This window comes from Borostomias antarcticus (genome assembly GCF_949987555.1).
Source record: "Borostomias antarcticus genome assembly, chromosome: 11".
NCBI classification, from domain to species: Eukaryota; Metazoa; Chordata; class Actinopteri; order Stomiiformes; family Stomiidae; genus Borostomias; species Borostomias antarcticus.
This window is the reverse complement of record NC_140244.1, coordinates 17,784,963-17,801,680: the sequence shown is the minus strand read 5'-3', so window position 1 is coordinate 17,801,680 and position 16,718 is coordinate 17,784,963. Positions and strand designations below refer to the sequence as shown.

At 47.2% G+C, this 16,718-nt stretch overlaps 1 protein-coding gene across 4 annotated transcripts in view; it reads left to right on the top strand.

Annotated features, from left to right (window-relative positions):
- Positions 1–406: 406 nt before the first annotated feature.
- acss2 (acyl-CoA synthetase short chain family member 2) overlaps positions 407–16,718 on the top strand; it is a 26,942-nt gene continuing 10,630 nt past the window's right edge. Inside the window, exons 1-9 of one of the 4 annotated variants that reach the window (XM_084445660.1) lie at positions 407–496; positions 1,168–1,355; positions 1,516–1,711; positions 10,096–10,187; positions 10,617–10,720; positions 11,128–11,200; positions 14,219–14,294; positions 14,862–14,985; positions 16,100–16,147. In XM_084445660.1, coding sequence (XP_084301786.1) covers positions 1,229–1,355; positions 1,516–1,711; positions 10,096–10,187; positions 10,617–10,720; positions 11,128–11,200; positions 14,219–14,294; positions 14,862–14,985; positions 16,100–16,147 — 840 coding nt within the window. In that variant the 5' untranslated portion in view covers positions 407–496; positions 1,168–1,228. Of the gene's footprint in view, positions 1,356–1,515; positions 1,712–10,095; positions 10,188–10,616; positions 10,721–11,127; positions 11,201–14,218; positions 14,295–14,861; positions 14,986–16,099; positions 16,148–16,718 lie in introns of all 4 variants that reach the window. The other 3 variants (XM_084445659.1, XM_084445661.1, XM_084445662.1) reach the window with 3 other exon arrangements.

Genomic DNA, 16,718 nt, shown 5'->3' with positions numbered 1-16,718 from the left:
CTCTCTCCCTCTTACGCACGCACACACACACACACACACACACACGCACACACACACACACACACACACACACACACACACACACACACACACACACACACACACACACACACACACACACACCAAATGGTGTGTATGAAGTCAGAGTAAAAGTCAAGGTCAAGGTTTTTCGCGGATATAAAGTAGGCCTAATGATTGCGAAATTGTGTTGGTGTTGGCATTAGTCAGGAAAAGGACGTGGCTACATTTATGTGAGCGTTCCATCCACCTTTTTGACAGTTACACTCGGTGCGTCATCATAGTGCTAAGATCCGATTGGATGTATCCGCGGAACCCCGCCCATGTGTGGGCCACCCAGAGTTCACGGCTCATCCCTCATGCGCGCGGCGCTTCGCGTTGTACCTTCCTTGAAGAAAGGACCTGGACAAAAAAGTACAGCTCCAACTCGGGGAGAACAGGGTATACTTTGACGGAATCAATCCCATACACCGATTCGGTAGGAACGCAGTTTTATTTACCGGACAGGTTTTATTCTGAATGGAAGCTAAATTCAAACACGCCTGCAAGTCGGACGCAACGGCCTCGTCTCGCGCTCAAGTGCATCTGACTCGCCTCCTCTTCCCTAGTTCAGCTAGCGTTAGCTAGAGGGGATGACATTGTGCAGGACAGAGTAAAGAATTCTTAACCAGGAACACCGTACGTACTTTGCGTTACATACTTTACACCAAAGCTACCAATTGCACGCCTTTTGCATTGATTGCATTTTGATACCGACTTGTTTTTTGTACTTATTGTCGTGGCTATTAGCTACCTAGCTAGCCACTGCAACGGGGTTCGTCTTGCATGCTAGCTAAGTTGTATTGCAGCAAGCTGGTTGGCTATCTCCGAGGACGTATATCTGATGTTTGTATGAGTCAAACCTTTGCTTTGACATATGCAACGCATCTCCAAAGTTGGGAGACAGCAACGTTAGCTAACGTGGCTAGCTCGCGAGATATGTGCTAACGGTCACTTAAGAACAAGGAAGTCCGAATTAACTTTACAAGCGTGGCTGGCTAGGCACACGCCAGATAATACCCGCATTATTGTTTTTGGTGCGAGATTTTGTCCGCTACCCCCACGGCTCCTCGAGTCACAACCCTGCCATCTGTCACCCCTCGGCTTCAGCTACATTGTCCAGCCAGTCATAGCTTGGGGTACCAGTCAGTCCGTCCGTCCGTCAGCCAAGATGATCCCGGACAAAGCACCCAGGGAGGACGTCTTCCACGCAGCCGGAGACCTGAAGAACGAAGCTCATATTCAAAGCTTCGAGAAATACAAAGAGCTCTACGTGAAATCGGTTGAAAATCCAGATGGTAGGTTTCCATATCAAGCTAAACGTTTAATTGACCCATTCAGTGCCATTGAGTTTCGTTTCAGTAGAATGTACACAGACAGTTGCATGCCGGTTTCCCTGAGAAACCATCAGTATTTCCTCAACCTGTATTTTATTGTGTGTGTGTGTGTGTGTGTCAGAGTACTGGGGCGACATCGCCAAGGACTTCTACTGGAAGACCAAGCACACGGGCCGGTACTTGGACTACAACTTTGACGTGACGAAAGGGGAGATCTACATCAAGTTCATGGAGGGCGCCACCACCAACATCTGCTACAACGTCCTGGACCGCAACGTTCACCACAGGAAGTTGGGGGACAAAGTGGCATTCTACTGGTCAGTGTGTGTGTGTGTGTGTGTGTGTGTGTGTGTGTGTGTGTGTGTGTGTGTGTGTGTGTGTGTGTGTGTGTGAGAGAGAGAGAGACAGAACTGTGTGTCTACTGGTCAGTGTGTGTGTGTGTGTGAGAGAGAGAACTGTGTGTCTACTGGTCAGTGTGTGTGTGAGAGAACTGTGTGTCTACTGGTCAGTGTGTGTGTGTGAGAGAACTGTGTCTACTGGTCAGTGTGTGTGTGAGAGAACTGTGTGTCTACTGGTCAGTGTGTGTGTGTGAGAGAACTGTGTGTCTACTGGTCAGTGTGTGTGTGAGAGAGAGAACTGTGTGTCTACTGGTCAGTGTGTGTGAGAGAGAACTGTGTGTCTACTGGTCAGTGTGTGTGTGTGTGAGAGAGAGAACTGTGTGTGTCTACTGGTCAGTGTGTGTGAGAGAGAGGTGTGTGTCTACTGGTCAGTGTGTGTGTGTGACAGAGAGAACTATGTGTTTGTATGTGTCAGAGAGAGAGAGATTGAAGAGAAGAGGGATCCGTGCCAGTATGCATCTATCTGCTGTCTGCATGCATATTGTGTGTGTCTGTGTGTGTGAGAGAGAGAGAGAGAGGGCAGGGGTGTGTGTGTGTGTGAGAGAGAGAGAGGGCAGGGGTGTGTGTGTGTGTGTGTGTGTGTGAGAGAGAGAGGGCAGGGTTGTGTGTGTGTGAGAGAGAGAGGACGGGGGGGGGGGGGGGGGGGGGCAGGGAGGGGGGTACTAAGGTTTTCAAAGCAGCCTCTTGTTGCTCCAGTGTGATGGTCTGATGCTTCAGGCGGAGCCCCTCAGCAACAATGGCATGGAATGTCAGCAGAGGACAGAGGAGCATGAATGGGTCTGCAACGACCCTCCATCTTTTGTCTCCGAGACGCGTGCACGCACACACACACACACACACACACACACACAGTTCAACAGGACCAGCTAGTGCTCAGGCCAGGCTTTTCATCCCCTTGCTTTGTGAAGCTGCCCTGCGCCTCATGTCAGAGATGTCCTCAATCATTGAATAGGGAATCTGTCATGGCCTGGGCATTTGGGTTGGCTAAGGATAGCGCGCGTGTGTGTGTGTGTGTGTGTGTGTGTGTGTGTGTGTGTGTGTGTGTGTGTGTGTCAACCTAGGATGGGTGAAATTATGACAAGTTTGTTGCTGGATTTGTCAGCGTAGTCATGAATATTGAATTAATCGATGAACTACACATGGGTTAGAATCAGAAAGGTCTATATATGGGATATGGTGTTTATATGAGTATACAGGTGCATCTCAGAAAATTAGAATATTATGAAAGCCCATTATTTTACATAATTTAATTCAAACAGAGAAACTCATGTATTCTAGATCCATTACACAAAGTGAAATATTTCAAGCCTTTTTTGTTTTAATCTTTATGATTGTACAGCATGTTCAGTATGTTCATTTATACACTCAATGCTTGGGGGCTCCTTTTGCACAAATCACTGCATCAACGTGGAGCGTGGCATGGAGGCAATCAGCCTTGAAATATTACACTACATGTGTAATGAATCTATAATAATATTATAGATTATATGAAAGTTTCACTTTTTGAATTAATTTACAGAAAATAATGAACTTTCCACAATATTCAAATTTTCTGAGATGGACCTGTATATTGGATGTGGTGTTTATGTCAGTATATATGGGATGTGGTGTTTATATCAGTATATATGGGATGTGGTGTTTGTCAGTATATATGGGATGTGGTGTTTGTCAGTATATATGGGATGTGGTGTTTATATCAGTATATATGGGATGTGGTGTTTATTAGGGATGGGAATTTCGACTAATTTTAAAACCGAGTAACCTAACCTGATCCTACTCGAGTAACCGATTACTCAAAAAAAAGATTACTCAAAAAAAGATACCGTCCAGAGCGCATTGAACCCCGGCCCCCTCGGAGGGGAAAACGTTTTTTTCCGCCGTTATTACCGTGGCGGTGCTTTCATGTCTCGTCCATGCCCTTGCAAATAAACATATTTAAAAGCTGATGTGTGGTTGGATGCATTACTTATCAGATTGAATAACCCACAGGTTTTCATGAAGCTATCGGAATCGAAAAACGCAGCCTTTTAATTTGGATGCACTGCCCAGCTCATAGCCTATTAAGCCTATCGTTAGGCTACACTGAAAACTCTAAGCCTACAATATGCAACCAGACCTCTAATTTACTAATATAAATTAAGTATTAAACCAAGCCTTTACTGCCGATGCCGGATAACAAGTGAATTAATTTTTAGCGTTATCTAAAAAGCACCGCGGCACTCACTGCCTATTTCCAATTTATTGGACAATAATGGATGTTTCGGCGTCAAGCCTTCATTAGAGAAATGTCCATGCAAAACTAAATAGATTTATTGAACAACAGGCCTATTCATTCAATATTTCTTTATAGGCTGGAAAACGAGTAGGCTATACGCGCATGGACCTGTGCCGGAGCGCTCTTAAAAAGACTCCATATACAGTACAGCGCTTTTCTCCAGGCAGCCGCCAACGCTCTATCCTCTTTGGTAACAATTGAAGAAGGGCACAGGCGCTCAGAAATGCGCGCTTTCACGGCAAAACATGCCATATTGTATAGCCTTTAGATTAACCGAGTAGTGTTTATTTTCCGACTAGCAGATTGCCTACTCGGGTACTCGAGAAATCGGTTAACCGTGCACATCCCTAGTGTTTATATCAGTATATATGGGATGTGGTGTTTATATCAGTATATATGGGTTGTGGTGTTTGTGTCAGTATATATGGGATGTGGTGTTTGTGTCAGTATATATGGGATGTGGTGTTTGTCAGTATATATGGGATGTGGTGTTTGTCAGTATATATGGGATGTGGTGTTTATATCAGTATATATGGGATGTGGTGTTTGTCAGTATATATGGGATGTGGTGTTTGTCAGTATATATGGGATGTGGTGTTTATATCAGTATATATGGGATGTGGTGTTTATATCAGTATATATGGGTTGTGGTGTTTGTGTCAGTATATATGGGATGTGGTGTTTATATCAGTATATATGGGATGTGGTGTTTATATCAGTATATATGGGATGTGGTGTTTATATCAGTATATATGGGATGTGGTGTTTATATCAGTATATATGGGTTGTGGTGTTTATGTCAGTATGCGTGGGTGATGTGAGAGCTTTGAATCAAGAGTGGCTCACTTGGTGATGCTATCTGACCCACCCAGACTGAGACTGTAAAGATGCACCTGGACCTGAGGGCCGTGACAGGAGTGCTACTGTTCTGTTACAGGAAACCCTTAAACTAGCTAATGGGGTTTTTAATGGAACTGAGGACGCTTTCTGAGGAAGACAACATAGGCTTCTTTAGTTTCAGTTACGTGTGTGTGTGTGTGTGTGTAGGTAGTCGTTACCGTTAGTAGTCGATATCAATATATATATCAATAAATATCAATAAATCAAAAAAAAAAAAAAGCAAAATACCATATAGCCTGCTTCAACATACAGCCTATTTTAATAAAAACATCATCCTCTGTCTAATACTGTACTGTGAAGACTTGCTTGCAGAAGCCTGGCGTGCAGCTTCTGTGACAAATATGATTATAACTAATGTTAGCTACCATGAACAGTACCGTTACAAAGGGATGCATGCAAAAATGTTTATTTTAAACCTGGCAAAGAATGCTGGCATCTAAGAAACCGACAGGCTATAGAACAAGCTAGCTAGCTAATGTTGTAGTTTAACCCTGTAGTTTATAGTGGTACAAAATAGATTCATATAATCAAATTGTAAATGGTTCATTTTCAAGAGATTGTGGATGTAGAATGTCTGTGAAAGCCAAAGTTGATCGTCTCGTTAATGTTGCTAGACTAGCAGCCAAATACAAGCCCATTCTGAGACAAATTGTGTTTTGTGTTTCCTCAATCCAAGAACTAACACCAGCTAACTTTACTGTGCTAGCAGTACACTAGGAGTAATATTTGCCCGTCAGGTCCGGAAGAATTGCATCCCTGGTACCTACGGTACTACGGTACTGTAGAAAAAATTAGTACTGTCACATTTTTCAGAATTTTGGCATCGACTTGGTACCGAAGTATCAGTTCTCGTGACATCCCTTAGCTGGGACTGTGTTGTCTGTGCTGGGACTTGTCTGTGCTGGACTGTGTTGTCTCGTGAAGCACTGAGGTTTCCCTCATTTATAGTGTTGACGAGATCAACCTGCCAAATGGAAAATCTGCCATTTGGCTCTTAGTTGTTGTCAGTTTGGGACCCTGTCTGCTAGCCCCTGTGATATCCAGTTGAATGGACATCAGTTTTGGTCCCTTTTTCTATCAAGTCACAGTCAGTATCAGACAACGCCTTTGTTGCTGTTGCTTCTCTGTCGTATAGTTTTTGTTTAGCTGTAACTGATCAGTTGTTTGTATGTAAAGTGTCTGCTTTATTGATTGTTAACGTCCGCCGGAAAGGTTTGATTTCTGCTGGACAGAGTCTGCCCCTGTCCTCTCTTTCAACCCCTTGTAACAGTGGATAAACATGTTTCGCCACCCAGGGTTGCCCAGGCGGGTGGAGTCAGTGTTCACCGTTGAATGAAACTGGTAGAAGCGGCAACCCCCCCCCCCCCCCCACCCCCCGGCTACCCGAGTGTGAAACGAGTGCACCTACGGTACTGCTTGGTGGTGGTTAGGGATGGAACAATAACCGGTATAATGATAAACCGTGATAAAATTTGATTAAATGTATCACGATAAAATGATCACAAAAACCGTGTTCACTGTTACCATGCTTTGAAAAACTACTGTAAATACTGTCAACATCAACCAAAGCTAGCAACAGTCTCCAAGACACTTTATTTTAGTGTTCATGCAAATAAATAGTGCATAGAGCTGCTATTTGAAAACGATTTGTGGTTTTCAATATAAAACTTAGTGAAATGTTTTCAGAGTGTAGGATTTGAACATGTTCAGCATGTTTTAACAGTATGGTGAAAATACTGATAACAGTGATAATTTTGGTCACTATAACCGTGATGTTCATACCGTTCCAAGTCTAGTGGCGGTGTTGTTTGTAATTTGGGCTGTGGCCGTGACCTCAGGACCATGAGTGTTGAAAGAGTGTTTGGCAGCAGGGTATTTATAGGCCTCTAGCCGTGTGTCCGTCCATGTGTGCACGCCCACGTGCACGCTCAGTGCACGTACGCATACCTGTGTGTATTTCTCCCTGTCACCTTTGCTTTGGACATTTGCTGGGTGACCTTCGTTGTCGTGTGTGTGGCGAGCGCGTCTGCGCATGCGTGGATGTTGTTGAGAGTAAGGAAGTGAGAGAGTAATTGGACAGAATATAGTTCAGAACTCAAGGAACAATGAGCAACAATAAACTCTACCCACGGTAAAAAGATGATTAACTTGTGAAAGTTTGGAGTGAAAAGTGAAAGTAGACCAAAGTCTGTCTCCACTGTAATGAGGGAGTTACAGTAGCAGTATTTATAGGTGTGTGTGTGTCTGCACGCATGCATGCATGTGTGTCTGTGTGTGTGTGTTGTGTATATTCATTCATTGTTTATTCTGTAACCTTTGTTTGGGAAACTTGGTGGGTGACCTTCACTGTCCTGTGTGTGTGTGTGTGTGTGTGTGTGTGTGTGTGTGTTTTTGCGCTTATGCGTGTGTGCATACATGCCTGCATGTTTTTAGACACAGTCATTGGATAGTATATAACTCAGTACTCACTCAACTAGCAACAACACAATAATAAAACCTCTACTCTCTGGTAAAATGAAAATGTAAAAGTTCAGACTGAAAAGAGAAAGCAGACCAAAATTTTATTGAAAATAAAATGTTTCTCCATTATAATGTGCACATCAGCCCCCCAGGAGGTAAATCATGTTGTGGGGGTCTTCAGTTTTCACGCTGTTTGGCAGACCTGTCGTGTTGTGTAATGTCATCTAGATTAACAGCCGGACCTCCTCTGAGACTAAAGTATTGGTCCTTGACTAGGAGGGGCCTTTGTGTTTCCTCATCCCAAATCTGTTCAAGGTCCTTGCCCAGATACAGTTTGATTTTCTTAGACACAGATTTACCCAAGCAGACTGCACTTGACCCCATTAAAGGATACCCATGTATATCAGTCATTTTCTAGAGGTGTATTCAAGCCATTTTCTAGAGGTGTATTCAAGTCATTTTTTTTGAGGTGTATTCAAGTCATTTTCTAGAGGTGTATTCAAGTCATTTTCTAGAGGTGTATTCAAGTCATTTTCTAGAGGTGTATTCAAGTCATTTTCTAGAGGTGTATTCAAGTCATTTTCTAGAGGTGTATTCCAGTCATTCTCTAGAGGACAGAATCCTATACGGTTGATCTAGGTCTGAGAAACTGATCTTGACCTCTTCCAGGCAGGCACCGCTATCACGGTCAGCCTCTGAGGCAGCAGCAGCCGCGGGTCTCTCCCTGCCAGCCAATCAGGACAGGGGACCATCAGGCTGCTATGACAGCATCCAGGAGACATGAACAGGAGAGGAGGGGGCTGCTGATCTCAGAGAGGTCAGAACGGGAGAGGTCAGAACGGGAGAGGTCAGAACGGGAGAGACCAGAACGGGAGAGACCAGAACGGGAGAGACCAGAACGGGAGAGACCAGAACGGGAGAGATCAGAATGGGAGAGTAGGGGGCTGCTAACCTCAGAGGTCAGAACGGGAGAGACCAGAACGGGAGAGACCAGAACGGGAGAGACCAGAACAGGAGAGGAGGGGGCTGCATACTCAGGGAGGTCAGAACGGGAGAGACCAGAACAGGAGAGATCAGAACAGGAGAGACCAGAACGGGAGAGGATGGGGCTGCATACTCAGGGAGGTCTTCCTTCTCTCCGAAGGTGTTAAATGTCAGCATCATGTCCAGGGACTTTTGCAACCCCTGTTTTGCAATTTGGGTTTTTGTTGAAATGGCTAGTATTGCGCTGTGGGGTTGAGAGGGTGGGGTTGTTCATGTCACTGAATTAGCCCGTGTGTGTGCGCTTGTGCGTGCGTGTGAGTGAGTGAGTGAGTGAGTGTGAGTGAGTGTGTGTGTGTGTGTGTGTGTGTGTGTGTGAGAGTGAGTGTGAGTGAGAGTGAGAGAGAGTGAGAGTGAGAGAGACACGCCAGAGAGAGCTTGGCTGTGGGTGTTCTCAGTAGCTGGTTCCCCTGGGCTGCTCTATATCCTAGTGTTCTAGGTCAGGGGTTCCTTTCTTCCCCAGAGCCTCCCTAACTTAGGCCTGATGGAATTCGCGTCCCCCCAACTTGTTGGGACATCCGGTCTGTGTGCACCCTACTGAGGTCAACACACACTGGATGTTCACAACAGCTATGAGCAAATTTCATCCAGTAAGTTAGGGTACAATGAAGCGCTTCGACAGTTGAGCAGTAACGTCAACATTGACACGATTCAGAGTTTCAGATTAAGAGACGAGACTCTTTGGCCCTATCAGACATATTCATGTATTTCATGACAATTGCTTTGTGGCATATCAGTGTCATGATTCTTTAACACATATTTGTCGAGCTGAATATGATATTAAGGCCTCAAATTGTCTGAGGGCTGCTGGCGCTCCCTCCCTGAGACCAGCCCCCCTAAGGGAAGGAGTTGGGGTCGGGAAACCGGCCCTAGATCGTATATTGGGCACCAACAGAGGGAGGGATCCAGAGGGCCAACTATGTGAGAAGGCACTGAGCAGTTCAGATAGCCCTTCACATAGAAGAAACACCAAAAACTACACTACTCAGAATGTTGTTGCTTCTGTGATGACCTGCAGTAGGAAGGGCATAGAAAGTAATGCTCTGTTGTTTCGAGGGGGTAGGTAGTTTGTCAGTCAGTGGTCATGGGTTTTTCATTTTAAACAATATCTAGTAGTGACACAAATGAGCGCTCTCAGCTGCTTGTGGGGTTTGGGCTGGACTGAGCACAGCAGACAGACAGAGACAGACAGGAGGCCTGAGCAGAGTAGAGTAGACCTGCACTCCTTGGAAGAGACTGACAGACAGGCAGGATGACAGACAGACAGGCAGGCAGGCTGGCAGACAGACAGACAGACAGGCTGAGAGGGAGACAGACAGACTGGCTGAGAGAGCCAGACAGGCTGTCTACTGTGCTGAGCAGATGAAGCACACTGTCAACCCAGCTGTCTGTGTGGACATGGTCGGGGCTCTACACACTGTTACAGGGCACATGAGCTGTCTGAGCACGTTAACAAGGGTGGATGTCTGGCAAGTACTCTGGACTAGCTAGTGTGTTAGGTGAACCTGGTGTGTGTGTGTGCGTGTGTGTGTGCGCGCGTGTGTGCTTGGCTAAGTCTCCATGCACTGTAAATGTGGATTGTTTTATGTTTTGTGGTGAATTTGTTTGTTGTTGTTGTTTGTTCCAGGGAGGGGAACGAGCCAGGAGATGACATGATCATCACCTACAGAGAGCTGCTCCAGCAGGTCTGCAAGTTCTCCAACGTCCTCAAGGCGCAAGGTAGCTCGCACAGCTGGACATTCGTCTGTCTGTCCTCTCTTTCCCCAGTCTGTCCATCTGTCTTTCTGACTATCCTGTCTTCCTGCTTGTATAACTGTCTGCCTGTCACTCTTGTCTTTCTTTCTGCTTGTTACATTTACATTACATTACAGTCATTTAGCAGACGCTTTTATCCAAAGGGACTAACAATAATTCCATTTAACGTAGGAGAAGCCAATGTACTACTATTTGCCAGAACTCACAAGTGCATCTTCTTTCTGAAACAAGTGTCTAAGAGCATAATCTAGTGCTGTAGGCAAAGTGCAAGGATAGCAATCTCAAATACAACAGGTGCTTAAGAGGGAGGATTTACTTGTCTCTCCACTTCCCTGTCTCTGTGCTAACCATCTGCCCCTCTCTGTCCCCTGTCTGTCTCTGCGCTGTGTCCAGGGGTGAAGAAGGGGGACCGAGTGTCCATCTACATGCCCATGGTGCTGGAGCTGGTGGTGGCCATGTTGGCCTGTGTGCGCATCGGGGCGGTCCACTCTATAGTGGTGAGTGGTCAGTCCATCACATGCCTGTCTGTGGTGTTGCATACAGATTAGTGTCTTTATTGGTTTGGTTGCAAATACAGAGCCACCTTTAGAACAAATAATTTAGACAGGCCTCCACCTAGCGAGGGGACACACCCTTCTGACACACGGGGGACTTATTAACAAACTTGCCACACATCTTATTTCTTGAAGGAGGAAGGACAAATAGCCCAGGCGCATTTCCCAAGAGTACATTTCACATGTGTTATGGCTCTGTGTGTGTGTGTGTGTGTGTGTGTGCGTGTGCGTGTGTACGCGTGCGTGCGTGTGTGTGTGCGTGCGTGTGTACGCGTGCGTGCGTGTGTGTGTGTGTGTGTGTGTGTGTGTGTGCGTGCATGTGTACGCGTGCGTGTGTGTGTGTGTTCCAGTTTGCAGGGTTCTCAGCGGAGTCTCTGTGTGAGAGGATCCTGGACTCCCAGTGTTCTCTGCTCATCACAGCTGGTGAGGAGAGGATCTGTTACAAACCACACATGCTGTTCTTGGAGCGGGGCTTGAGCTGTTCTGGGGGCGGGGCCTGTGCTGTTCTAGGGGAGAGGCCTGCGCTGTTCTGGGGGCGGGGCTTGCGTTGAGGAGAACCCTCAGGTGAAACGGGAGGAAGTCGTGCTCGCGGCGTTAATCCTTATTCCCCTCCGCCTGTAAACGGCTCCCACACCCCTGTTTCAGTCTGGAAACGCACTTATTACAGTCCTGGGACTTCCACAGATTACACATTTGTTTTATTTTGTCGGGAGGTAATGAGCATTGCGAAAAATATAACAAAAAGTGCTTCTCAGCCAAACCGCATAATGCACCTTTAGTACATTTTTTGTTCTTGAGCAATGTGAAAAACGGCTACATTGCAAAACAATTCCTCAGCTGTCACTCAAACGCCAGCGGTTCTCTGTAGTCACAGTGGTTCTCTGTAGTCACAGTGGTTCTCTGTAGTCACAGCGGTTCTCTGTAGTCACAGTGGTTCTCTGTAGTCACAGCGGTTCTCTGTAGTCACAGCGGTTCTCTGTAGTCACAGTGGTTCTCTGTAGTCACAGTGGTTCTCTGTAGTCACAGTGGTTCTCTGTAGTCACAGTGGTTCTCTGTAGTCACAGCGGTTCTCTGTAGTCACAGTGGTTCTCTGTAGTCACAGCCGTAACGTCTCCTTGGAGACGCCTGTCTGCGTATCTGAGGTTTCCTAATGGCCGCCGCAGCCTCTGAAGACGACTAAATAAACCCAACGAGAGGTTCTCATGTGACCTCAGTGATATGGAAATGGTTTAGCGAGGTCTGGAGCAGACCGCCAAGCTGTGTACAGTTTGTAAAAACTCTATGGGACCTAAAAGCAGCAGCGTGACAGATACAGCAGCAGGACGGACCTGTTTGAACACAGCAGCAGGACAGACCTGTTCATCACCTGACCCTCAGCAGGCCTGCAGGGGAACAGGGGCGCTGTGTCTCTATCTACTCCCCCGTAGCCCCCGGCCCAATTCCTCTGTTGTGAGAGAGAGCATACTGGACAACTTTCTTGCTCAACAAAAATTCAAAAAGCAGCATGTTAAATTGTGAATGTTTCTCCAGGCATTGCCTACCAGTGGTGCTTTATTTACGTTTTTTAGACAAATAGGCTAATGCACTTTGACACCCTTGCAAGGGCTGCTTTTTTGTTGTTTGTTGATATTTCACATACAGCATATAGTTTTAATAAAGAATTCATGTAGACAAAAAAAAACTATTAAAATCCTCCATCACAATACTGAAATAACACAATAACACTGAAAAAAAAATGGATGTAATTTTTGGGCCATGTTGCCCAGCCCTCATCCATACTAGGTGTGTGCCAGAAAGCTGCCTTCAGATGATAAGAAATGTGCTCTTGATTAGCGCAAGGTACAGTAGGGCTCTGAGGATAGTGCAGATGCGACTGTTTATACATCCATGCTTGTGATACGAAGCATAGCCCCCGTCACTACTTCTGCCTGGCATAGCAACGCACATAAACAGCTAAGACAACTTTAGCATTTAGCCAAGTTTGTAAACATGCCTATTCACAAACCCTGCAAAACCTGACATAGCACTGCTTCTCCTGCTGAGATGGTGGCATGTTTTAATGTTGTTATAGAGTCGGGGAACTCCTGAACGCTTTTCTTCCATCCTCTTCCGTGTCACTTCTGACGTCGTCACATACAGTTGCTCATACTATTGGTCGTGCTTTGAAAAGTCAGCGGCAATCAAGGTCAGAGTTGAAATTAAATTGAATTTTGAGCGCTTCGCTCAGTGGCAATTTCAAGCGGTGTGCCACAACAAGGGCTAGCAGGTGTGCTTAGCTGGGACCCCACGCTCTCCCTGGAGGAAAACAATGGCCCAGCCAGCGCCAAGCGGTCTGGTCGCTGTTGTCGGCCCCTTAATGAAAACCACCTTATCTGGATTATTAGTTGGATTACTGAGGGTTGAGATAATCCTGTTTCTGACCTCCTAATCCCTAGAGTTAATGACCCTGGCAGGCTGATGGAGACCCCCCCTCCCTCCCCACACATGCACACACACACGCACACACACACACACACACACACACACACACACACACACACACACACACACACACAGAGAGCATTGTTCTTCTACACAGTAGGATTCACAGTGGCTAAGAGAGATCGATCCTAGACTCTCCATAAATTAACTTCCGTGTAAGAAAAATTCCACGACTTTTAGATCTGTTCTACCAGGTTCTTTGGGGGTGTTTTATGTAACTCACCCAGTGTAATGAAACCAAAGATTCAGCCATCATACCTGCCAACTGTGAGCCGAATCAAAATGCATACAAATTACATGATCATCAAAAAGTAACCTATCTACGTATTGACCGGGGCCTCCCAGACAGAAGCTTGAGCAGTTCTGTTAATCTGCGCAGTATGAAGAGTCCAGTAGTGACAAGTCCATTCGTTCATGTCAGTACTGTCACAGCTGACTCACTGAGCCAGTACTGCCTTAATCAATAACCTTATTAGTAACCATCAATGTCTGTGTGCACTCTGACCTTAATCATATTATTGTCATCATTATTGCTCTGTACCATGTCTCTCTCAATCTTTTTGGTCTCTCTCCTGGTGCCCCTTTCCTCACTAACCCCCCTCTCTCCTCCCCTCTCTCCCTCCCTCTATTCCTCCCTCTCTCCCTTCTTCTCTCCTCCCCTCTCTCATTCCCTCTCTCCTCCCCTCTCCCTCCCTCCCTCTCTTCCTCCTCTCTCTCCCTCTCTCTGTCCCTCCCTCTCTCATTCCCTCTCTCCTCCCCTCTCTCCCTCCCTCTATTCTTCTCTCCTCCCCTCTCTCATTCCCTCTCTCCTCCCCTCTCCCTCCCTCTCTTCCTCCTCTCTCTCCCTCCCTCTGTCCCTCCCTCCCTCTGTCCCTCCCTCTCTCATTCCCTCTCTCCTCCCCTCTCTCCTCCCCTCTCTCCTCCCCTCTCCCTCCCTCCCTCCCTCCCTCCCTCCCTCAGACGGCTTCTACAGAGGGGATAAGCTGATCAACCTAAAGGTTATCGCTGACGAGGCGCTGCAGAAATGCAGACACAAGTAAGGGCCAATCGCCTGCCTGCTGACCGCACCTGCACACACACACGCACGCACGCACACACACACACACACACACACACACACACACACACACACACACACAAACACACACACACACACTATATGCAGACACGTGCATACACAGACACACACACACACACACACACACACACTATATACAAACACAAGTAAGGGCCAAGCCCCTTCCTGCTGACCACACCTGCACACACTATACTGTATGCAGACACGTACACACACACACACACATTCTGCATGTGTTTGTATAAATGTGCGCCAGCACACCCAATAGCACGCACCGTTACACATGTATGTTTCCTGAACAAGACCAACGCTGGCGTGTGCTTTATAGTTTTATGGCACCTGTCCAGTCTCAAGTATTTATAGCACCAGTCTGTACTTAGAATATCTGAAATGGGTGAGTGTTATCAGTCTGTGTAAGAAGGACAGGACATGCCCTGTGTGTGTGCACAGTGAGCTGGTGAGCTCATTTGTGTTATCAGTTCTGTTATCTTATTTCTTATTTGCCTCCGTGGCCATGTCCTGTAGGGGGTTCCCAGTCCAGAGGTGTATCATGTTGAGGCACCTGACGAAGGGGGAGGAAGAGGAGGAGGAGGTGGCTCCTCTGGGCTCCCAGTCACCCCCAGCTAAACGGCCCTGTCCTGACCTGCAGGTGAGACCACCGGGACAGACCTGGCTAGACCACCGGCCCAGACCTGGCTAGACCACCGGGCCAGACCTGGCTAGACCACCGGGCCAGACCTGGCGAGACCACCGGCCCAGACCTGGCTAGACCAGAGAAGAATAGACCAGACCAGACCTGGCTAGACCTGAGAAGAATAGACCAGACCAGACCTGGCTAGACCTGAGAAGAATAGACCAGACCAGACCTGGCTAGAGCAGACCATACCAGAACAGTATAGACCAGGCCAGACCAGAATAGACCAGGATAGACCAGACCTGGATAGACCAGTCCAGAATAGACCAGACCAGAATAGACCAGGATAGACCAGACCTGGCTAGACCAGGATAGACCAGACCTGGCTAGACCAGACCTGGCTAGACCAGACCTGGCTAGACCAGACCTGGCTAGACCAGACCAGAATAGACCAGACCAGAATAGACCAGACCATGTCAAGCCAGTCTAGGCTAGTATATCTCCTCTCTGGGTGCAAAGATTCTATTCTAGTTTTCTAAACGGTCTGCTTTTGATAAATTCTATTGTAACTTATACAGTAGTGATAACTTATATTTCAACTGATAGAAAAGTTATAGAATAGTGCCAGGAAAGATCAGACTGAGACAAATCCAGTGAGCTTTCTTTGAAAACCAAAACTAATCCTGTTTTTGACCTGGGAGTTCTCATGCCCCCCTCTTGTTAAATATTTGTGTCTTTAGGACAGGGTTCATGCTTTTAACCTGCCCTGGTGCTCCACTGCTCCTGTCCAACTCTGGCTTCAGTCCCGTTCCTTTCACTCTAACCAAGCTCACTCTGGTTCCCTCATCATCCCTCCACAGAGCTCTGCTTCCTCCCATGCGTTCTATATGTCGTGTGTCATGAGGTGTATACAGTTCTTCTCCATGTGGTCGTCGTAGACCCACCTGTAGACCCACCTGTAGACCCACCTGTAGACCCACCTGTAGACCCACCTGTAGACCCACCTGTAGACCCACCTGTAGACCCATCCAGAGACCCTCTACAGGGGCGTCTCTCAGAACAGTTGTGGTGATACTCTACTGTTTGTTTGTTTGTTTGTGATGTTTGATCCATTAACCCCTCCTCCTAGCAGGACAAACAGAGAGACAGAGTAAAGAAACCCAGGCCCGCCCCTCAGGTATTGCTCCAGACCCCGCCCCCTGCTCTAGCGCTCCCCGCCCTCTTTCTTCTCTTCCTTTAACAATCCTTCCCCTCTCCTTCTCTCTCTGACCCCCCCCTTCCCAGAGGGGTAGTGGGCCCTGGGTGGGGGTGGGTGGGGGGGGTGTTACCTGGTTTTTGTGTGTTTGACACCTGTAACACACCCGTAACACACTCAGCTGCTGTCTGCAGGGGTGTGACGGTGCGTGTTCGTAGTACTAACAACCTCTCAGATCACCTCACACACCTGTGTGGAGTCAGGGGTCCATCGCCTGCACTCGGCCGTACAGTACTCTCAGATCACCTCACACCTGTGTGGAGTCAGGGGTCCATCGCCTGATCAGATCACCTGACACACCTGTGTGGAGTCAGGGGTCCATCGCCTGCACTCGGCCGTACAGTACTCTCAGATCACCTCACACCTGTGTGGAGTCAGGGGTCCATCGCCTGATCAGATCACCTGACACACCTGTGTGGAGTCAGGGGTCCATCGCCTGCACTCACCCGTACAGTAAATACATGTCCTGACTCACGTCACGTCAGACTTTGGA